A 7,965-nucleotide genomic window follows, 5' to 3' on the forward strand; every position below is an offset into this window, starting at 1 on the left:
ATAGTATGCCGGGCGTTGTTATGCAAATGAGTTTGTACAGGTGTAATGGGGAAGATGGTATTGTTAGTCATACGCGGTCAACACGCCAAACAGTTAAATTTTGATTTTGTTAATTCAAATTATATAAAGAAACAATTTTACGGGCGGGAAGGGAACCTAGCAGCTCTCCTCCTTTAATTTGCAAAAGTAATCTAGATAAGAACTCCATGTGGAAAAGAAGCATATCCGTTGAAAGAAGCCCACCCAAGAGTACTTAATAATAAAGGAGCACATGGGCTTCTTTTCGAGGTTTTATGGTAGTCTTTTTAATGGAAAATGAATGCCAATTATTGTTTCTGATTTTTAAAAAGGTCCACTTGTTTAGGCCTGACATTTACAACACTCTAAATATCTCTCTTTCAAAATAAAAGAAAAACAATATTCATTATTTTCCATTCCAAAAAAAAGTATGCGTAAAGGTACGAACCCACTCGTGAGAGAGCTGAGAGCACTCAAAACTGAGCATTACCCGTTACGCCACAACGTACATGACTGAACAGCTGATAATAGTCTATTTATACGTGTATTACGTAATTCATCGTTACGTCATAAATATTAACCTTTTTAAAAACAAATTGACCAGTTAGCTCAGGCGACTGAGCGTCGTGTTAATACACGAATGTCGCGGGTTCGATTCCCAAGCTGGTCGGTGGATTCAATAAAGCAAAGAATATTCTTTGAATAAAGTTAAATATATGTTTGGCGCCCTCAATTTTAATAACTTTTTATTCGTATCGCACCGTAGTTTGGTATGCCGTGCGTTGTTATGCAAATGAGTTTGTGCATGTGCAGTGTTAGTAATTCTCGTTCAACACGCTACACTATTACATTTTGATTTTGTTAATCTTTTACATTAGAAGATTATTATTCTACCGTTACCACATTATATATCTCTCTTTCAAAATAAAAGAAAAACAATATTTATTATTTTCCATTAAAAAAATATCTGTAAAGGTTCGAACCCACTCTGTGAGAGCTGAGAGCACTCAAAACCAAGCATTACCCGTTAGGCCACAACGTACATAACTGAACAGCTGATAATAGTCTATTTATACGTGTATTACGTAATTCATCGTTACGTCATATATATCATATTAACCTTGTTAGAAACAAAATGATCAGTTAGCTCAGGCGACTGAGCGTCGTGTTAATACACGGATGTCATGGGTTCAAATCCCACGCTGGTCGGTGGAATAGTTAAATCTATGTTTAGTGCCCTTAATTTTGCATATTCATGACGTAATATTGAGGTAACTAATCTAGTTTTAACGTTGCTATGAACCAGAGGGCCGGATAGCTCAGAAGGTAGAGCGTCGTGGAACACGATTAACGTGGGTTCAAACCCATGCCGGTCGGTGGAAAAGAGTTAAAGCTATGCGAGCTTCTGTGTTTGGGGTTCACAGATTTAAACGTCCCCCTTTCCACCACGTCATCATGAGGCAATAACATCAAAGCATCTGATGTCGTGACCCAAGGCTGTGAGAGGGCCTACCGTGCTAGAGGCAAGGGAGCACACCATCATTTTTGTTCTTCTGTCACGCTACCCGATTTCCTTTCGATCTCGTAAATTTTATGTTTGGCGCCCTCAATTTTAATAACTTTTTATTCGTTACCTGTTTAGAGAAGAGAATTTATATCGCACCGTAGTTTGGTATGCCGTGTGTTGTTATGCAAATGAGTTTGTGCATGTGCATTGGGGAAGAGGGTATTGTTAGTCATTCTCGGTCAACACGCTACACTGTTAAATTTTGATTTTGTTAATCTTTTTACATTAGAAGATTATTATTCTACCGTTACCACATTATACTGTATTTTGAAATATCCCGGCGTTTTATACAAGATATTGTATTGTACTCTAATATGTTGTTATATAAAGGTTTATGGTAGTTGGCCGTGTATTGGCCGCAACGTCCCAGAATAAATATGTTTTAAACAGTTTGTCTCCGTTCTTTAAATGGGGTTGGAATGGGGACTATGAGATCAAATATAGAACATTGTAAAGATGCCGATGTGTCATATATAATTTGTTTCATATTTCAAATCATGCAAAGTACCATTTTTTCTGGCGGGAACCTATCTGATCTATTTTTCAAAATTGTCTTTGCTCAGCCCCAAGCATGGTGGGGGTACTATACTCGTGTATATATATATATATATTTCAAAGTGTTATTTCCGGGGACCTTGCAGCTCTATTTTTAAACAGTTTCGTATGCCGTGCATGCGTTGTATGCAAATGAGTTTGTGTTGTGCAGGTGTTAAATGGGGAAGATGTTATTGTTAGTCATTCGCTGTCAACATGCCGCAATGTTGCCGCATTTTGATTTTGTTAATCTTTATTAGAGAATAAAGGAAAGAAGCCCACCCAAGAGTACTAAAAAATGAAATGAAAATGGGCTTCATTTCGAGGTTTTATGGCAGTCTATTTAATGGTTTCTTTGTTTTTAAAAAAGGGTCTACTGACATTTTCAACCTTCTAAATATCTCTCTTTCAAAATAAAAGAAAAACAATTAACTATTCATCTTCCATTAAAAAAAAATATTCATAGAGGGTCGAACCCAATCTGAGAGCACTCAAAACTGAGCATTACCCGTTACACATTATTTCTATTATTGAAGTTAATAAAGGCATAAATGGCGCTCCGTAGAGAGGTAGAGAGAAGATCGAATGCTCCAGTCGTCAAAATTGACGCAAAAAAGATGGCACTTGTTGACGTGGAGGATGGAACAATTTTGTCATCAATTTTCAAGGATTCATTTCCTGGTAACAAACGATGTCGATCCTTAATAGCTAACATACATGTGTAATTTATAGATCCATTAATTTCATAACAAAAATGTAATGAGCACTAGACCAGACAACCTAGCTAGCTAGGCTTGGCCTGGCCTGGTAGGCCTATAATAAATAATGTAGTTGTAGGATCTACGCAAGTGTAAGCCCAGTAAAACAGCATTTTGAGAGGTTGCCTTGCCACTTCGTTGCCTTTAACGTTTCTGAGATGGGCCTAGAGGCCTAGAAATTGTTTTTGTCCCAAAAATTAAAGTTCTTAAAACAAACCTTTTCTAATGAAATTTTAATTTTGGATCCTGATTTTGTTTTGCAGAAACCTGGAGAGACAGTCCTGATTTTGTGCAATATTTAACGGAACTAAGTTCTTTTGGCATCGACAAATTAAGTAAGATTTTTTATAGTTAAATGAAGTTATTTATTATCTATTGCAATATGACTGCTCCTCCAAATATGTGGTATTGGGAAAGATTACTGTAAATAAGTTTATAATGCATTTATACCGATGAGTTTTACACATAAGATCAGGTACAGGCATGAATTTGGCCTTTAAGTTTGTTTCTATTAAAACATGATTGATTTATATTTACACAGATCATGAACCAGAGCGTTTAGCAGAAGAACGAGCGCAAATTTTGGAACAGACACAAGAACTAGCATTTCACAATTATAAAACATTTATTGAAACAGCTGATTGTTCTAAAGAAATTGTTGAAGATGTAAGATTGATTCCTCTTAATAATGTCTGTGACAATGTAGTAGCACCCCTACACTATCTATACTATCACCAACAAATTGTAACCAAAGTTAAATACGCATCCACTTTTTTCATGCTACAATGTACATGAAAAAAGTGTAAAAATGTAAAATTCATTAAAATATCACCAAATATAAACTTACTCCAAATGTGTTCAATTAAAATGTGTGATGAAAGTAACAATAATTAAGAATAGCTATGACATTGTATCTATAGGTTATAAACTTGAAAGTGAATTACTCTTTTATTTTGCCAGTTCAATCTTGTGGAGCAACATGTTAACAATTTATTAAGCAAACTTCCTAACTTTGGTGATCAGTGTCAGCAATTTATGAAGTCTGCTAATGACATTAATGTAAGGTTAGTTTATCAGAAATGATCAAGTCCAATGACATTAATGTAATATTATTTTAAAAGTTCAATAACCTTTGACACTTAAAACTATGAATCTGGCTGCCATTGAGATTTCCATTGTTGAGTTACAATTTTTTCTTGAAAATAATATCGAGAAAAGTTTTTTTTTAGATGCTCTAAGAAAATAAATGCTGTTCATAATTGGCACTATTTTTGTTACACAGTCGACGATTAAACACATTAACATTAAACAAGCATAACCAGTTACTGGAGGTTTTGGAAATCCCTCAGTTGATGGACACATGTGTACGAAATAACTACTATGAAGAAGCACTTGAACTCTCAGCATATGTCAAACGACTTGAAAAGAAGCATGCATCCATCCCAGTTATTCAGGTACATTGCTTTATTATATCTTCTCTCACACTCCGTCCGCCCTTCTACAAAGTTTTATGGAAGTTGCTCATTCCTTTGTCTTAAGTTATCTTTTGACTAATTTCTCACTGTATATTTTTGTTTTAATGTAAAGCGCTTTGGCTTTTAGTATAATGCGCTCTATCAAGCCTGAGTTATTATTATTATTATTATCTTGAATTTTTTATTTTTTTTCAATCAAAAAATGTTAGACTATACACACTGAAAGATTGATATTAATTCATTTTTATTTATTTTTTCAGGACATCGTAAATGAAGTAAAGAATTCGATGCAGCTGATGTTAAATCAGTTGATACAACAGTTAAGAACCAGTCTACAACTGCCTGCTTGTCTTAGAGTTATCGGTTATTTACGTCGAATGGATGTGTTTTCAGAATCTGAGCTGAGGATTAAGTTCTTGCAGGCAAGAGATGCTTGGTTTCAAGGAATACTTAGTTCAATATCAACCGATGATGGTGAGTACTGCCAACAGCTTGCCCTAATAATGTAAATCAAAAGTTATTTCAACATTCTATAATTATTGCCTATCTAAGGATTTGTTTAGATTTTGTAATATTATAACAGTTACCAGATCCTGTGACCAACACTTTGTTTTCATTGATTTAGCCTACATACATATAACAAAGGTGATTGAACTTAGCAGAGTTCATCTATTTGATATCATCACTCAATATCGAGCAATATTTTCTGATGATGATCCAATTTTCACTTCAACTGAAGAATATTCCACACATCAAAGTTCTATCTTCCATGGCTGGGTCGTACACAAGGTAATAAGCTCTGTCAAACTTTATGTGACAAAAAAATGTGATGTGCCCATATATAGACATGATGATGTCATATCACTACCATATTTGAGCATATCACTACCTTATATGGGCACATCACACTTTCTTTTTTCAAACTAGTTTAATAGTGTAAACAGAGATTTAAACAAATATGCAAATAAAATAAATAGAAAACTGTTAGAAAGTTACTGTATTACAAATTTAATATGATCATTTCACTTTCTTTTAGGTTTCAAATTTTTTACAAATGTTGGAGATTGACTTAAATATTGGTGTAGGTAATCGTTTGGACTCTCTATTAGGCCAGTGTATGTATTTTGGACTTTCATTTAGCCGTGTTGGAGCAGATTTTAGAGGGTTACTGTCTCCTCTTTTTCAACAAGCAGCTCTGAAAACATTCTATCATACGACACAAGAAGCAACAGAAAGGTAGACTGTTTTAATGAATACTTTTCCTTTTAATTCTTTATTCCTTGATAAATGGATATTTATGTCATACTACCTACATCAAGGCCAATAATAATATTGATTGTGTTATTTTGTGATTTATATTTTTGTTTAAACCATTTTAATATGTTATTTATTTTTATGGTTTTACATAGGTTTTCAGATGTGATGCAGTCATATACACTGATAGCAAGTCCTTCCCTATTATCAGCTACTAGTTTTTCATCTGTCTCTCTACAGGTATATATTGTAGCAAATAACTTGCCTTTTAACACCCTGGAATATTAATTATAAACTTAAAGATTACTGTGATAAAGTAGTTGGACAAATGAAATGACTTCAACTTAAAAATTAAACTTTTCACTTTTCTTAGCTATTACCATATTAAATAGGACCATATAGTATTATTTTTACATTAAATATAGTTTGTGATCTTAAATTAGATCTAAAAAACGTAGGGAAGGTGTCTTTAAAGATTACTGTGATAAAGTAGTTGGACAAATGAAATGTATGTGTAATAAAGTTTGTTTTTATGTCATTTATAATTTTGTTTAGGGTGATAAAAACATGACACCTCCTGCGGCCCTTTTAGAGTACACTCCTTTAGCAGTTTACACCAATAATATTCTAACGGCATTCAATGACCTTCGACCATGTGCACCAATAGCATTAGCTCCTGATGTTGCCAGGCAACTGCAGTGGTCGCTTAAAAGTGCCATGGAAACAATTGTAGCCTATCACAGGTGAGAATATCCATAATTGGATTTCATATTATATCATTCTCAAATACCATCAGGTGTAATTTATTTAATTTTATTCATTGACATGTTGACTAACAAACACAAAATCTATATTTACAGGGCAGAAGAAACAACATTTAATGATCAAGAGAGGGCGCTGTTTGTTAAGCTGTGCAAGACAGCATGTGATGAGATGGTGCCATTTTTAAACCGTTGCCTTCAAGTGTTGTTTCCTGCAAGTAGCATTGCTCAAACCCTTGGCGTAACAGTCCATGATTTGTCAAAGATGGTAATCAATTTGTTTAATCTTAAAGAACGTAAACATTGCCTTCAATTCAATTCAAGAAACATTTATTGACGAAAAATATATCATAACAATGGTTGGCATATAATATATATAGTCGAGATACTACAAAGGGCCCAATGGGCCTGTCGCTGTAGTCCCTCTTTACATTATACAAATAATAATAATACAACACTTAATCTTAATTAGCTGTTACGTACATTATATAAATGGAAAAAAAAAAAGAATACAGTATCTTAATTAATTAGGTTACCATCTGAGGTACTTAATATAACATTGTATGTTTTTTATGTCTTAGGGTGGTATTGGTGTTATAGATATTGCTGATGTATTACATGGCATCAGACAACTTCTACCTGCTACTGAACCAACAGAAGGTGATTAGAGATTTTACTATTAAGTCTATGATAACAATTCCCTCTTGGATTACTAATTAGATCTTAGCAGCAAGAATATTAAGTATGGTGTGCCATTAAACTAATAATCCTGTTTGTTATACACAGATGATGTTACCACTCCAACATCAAGTGATGAACAAGAACAAGTAGATAAAAGTGAAACACCAGTTGACCCTGCAATAACAACCAAGGAATGAAACATGTACACAAACAGCAACAAACAATCTATTTATTTTCAAGCCTATTTGTGGACTACTAGGAGAATTATAACATAAAAACAAGGCTGTTCTTTACTCTCTTTTTATCAGAAGAGAGAATAGATTTATAACATAAATAATTGGTATTCTTTTAAAGAAGAAACACTTCAGAAAATAAGACTAATCAAACCTGCAGAATTTGGGAATTAAGAATTAATTTTGTAATATAGTTAAATTTGGTATGAGGTCATTATATTAAATTAAATAATGGTATTGTTAATATTTATTTATTATACAATTAGGTATCAATTTAGATTGAACAAGCATCATCATACTGCTGCTCAATGTGCTTGGTTTCCATTTACACACAAATGTGTGATATTATTGTAATAAATGTATAGAATATGACATTGTTGTTCATTAACTTACTAAAACTTTTGTACTGTATATGAAGTCTACTTGAGGTATCTATGACTTTAAAATCGATCCAGTCGGCCACAGCTCCGTTCTGTTTTATATTTCTAACTTCTCTCTGAGCATAGAGATATTAAAGTTCACTATAATATCTCTATGCTGCGAGTCACATCATCTGGCTCAATGAATACACTCTGGCAAAGAAAGCCATACAGTTCTATTTTGAGTTACACCAACCAAAGTTCATATGACCCTACCACTAACTCTAAAATCTGACTTTAAATTTGCTTCATGAAACAAATTGCA

The 7,965-nt window shown here is 33.5% G+C and overlaps 2 protein-coding genes across 2 annotated transcripts in view; one reads left to right on the top strand and one right to left on the bottom strand.

Moving 5' to 3' along the window:
• LOC144849786 (prenylated Rab acceptor protein 1-like) overlaps window positions 1-7,965 on the bottom strand; it is a 100,456-nt gene that overhangs the window by 29,464 nt on the left and 63,027 nt on the right. The window lies entirely within an intron of this gene.
• On the top strand, window positions 2,653-7,653 carry LOC144849462 (conserved oligomeric Golgi complex subunit 8-like). The gene is made up of 13 exons (XM_078706376.1): window positions 2,653-2,800; window positions 3,141-3,212; window positions 3,419-3,543; window positions 3,838-3,941; window positions 4,160-4,331; window positions 4,613-4,826; window positions 4,978-5,141; window positions 5,389-5,588; window positions 5,762-5,846; window positions 6,162-6,349; window positions 6,467-6,635; window positions 6,949-7,027; window positions 7,154-7,653. Exons 1-13 carry the CDS (start codon window positions 2,671-2,673, stop codon window positions 7,243-7,245), a joined length of 1,794 nt encoding a protein of 597 aa, XP_078562502.1. The 5' UTR covers window positions 2,653-2,670; the 3' UTR covers window positions 7,246-7,653.

This window comes from Antedon bifida, chromosome 8 (assembly GCF_963402885.1).
Source record: "Antedon bifida chromosome 8, ecAntBifi1.1, whole genome shotgun sequence".
NCBI classification, from domain to species: domain Eukaryota; kingdom Metazoa; phylum Echinodermata; class Crinoidea; order Comatulida; family Antedonidae; genus Antedon; species Antedon bifida.

What these genes read in the sequence shown, in the direction of transcription:
- LOC144849462 (XM_078706376.1), top strand. Translation starts at nt 2,671, where the DNA reads ATGGCGCTCCGTAGAGAGGTAGAGAGAAGATCGAATGCTCCAGTCGTC. An exon ending in TTTTGGCATCGACAAATTAA is followed by an intron (nt 3,213 to 3,418) that starts GTAAGATTTTTT and finishes ATATTTACACAG; the next exon opens with ATCATGAACCAGAGCGTTTA. An exon ending in TCCATGATTTGTCAAAGATG is followed by an intron (nt 6,636 to 6,948) that starts GTAATCAATTTG and finishes TTTATGTCTTAG; the next exon opens with GGTGGTATTGGTGTTATAGA.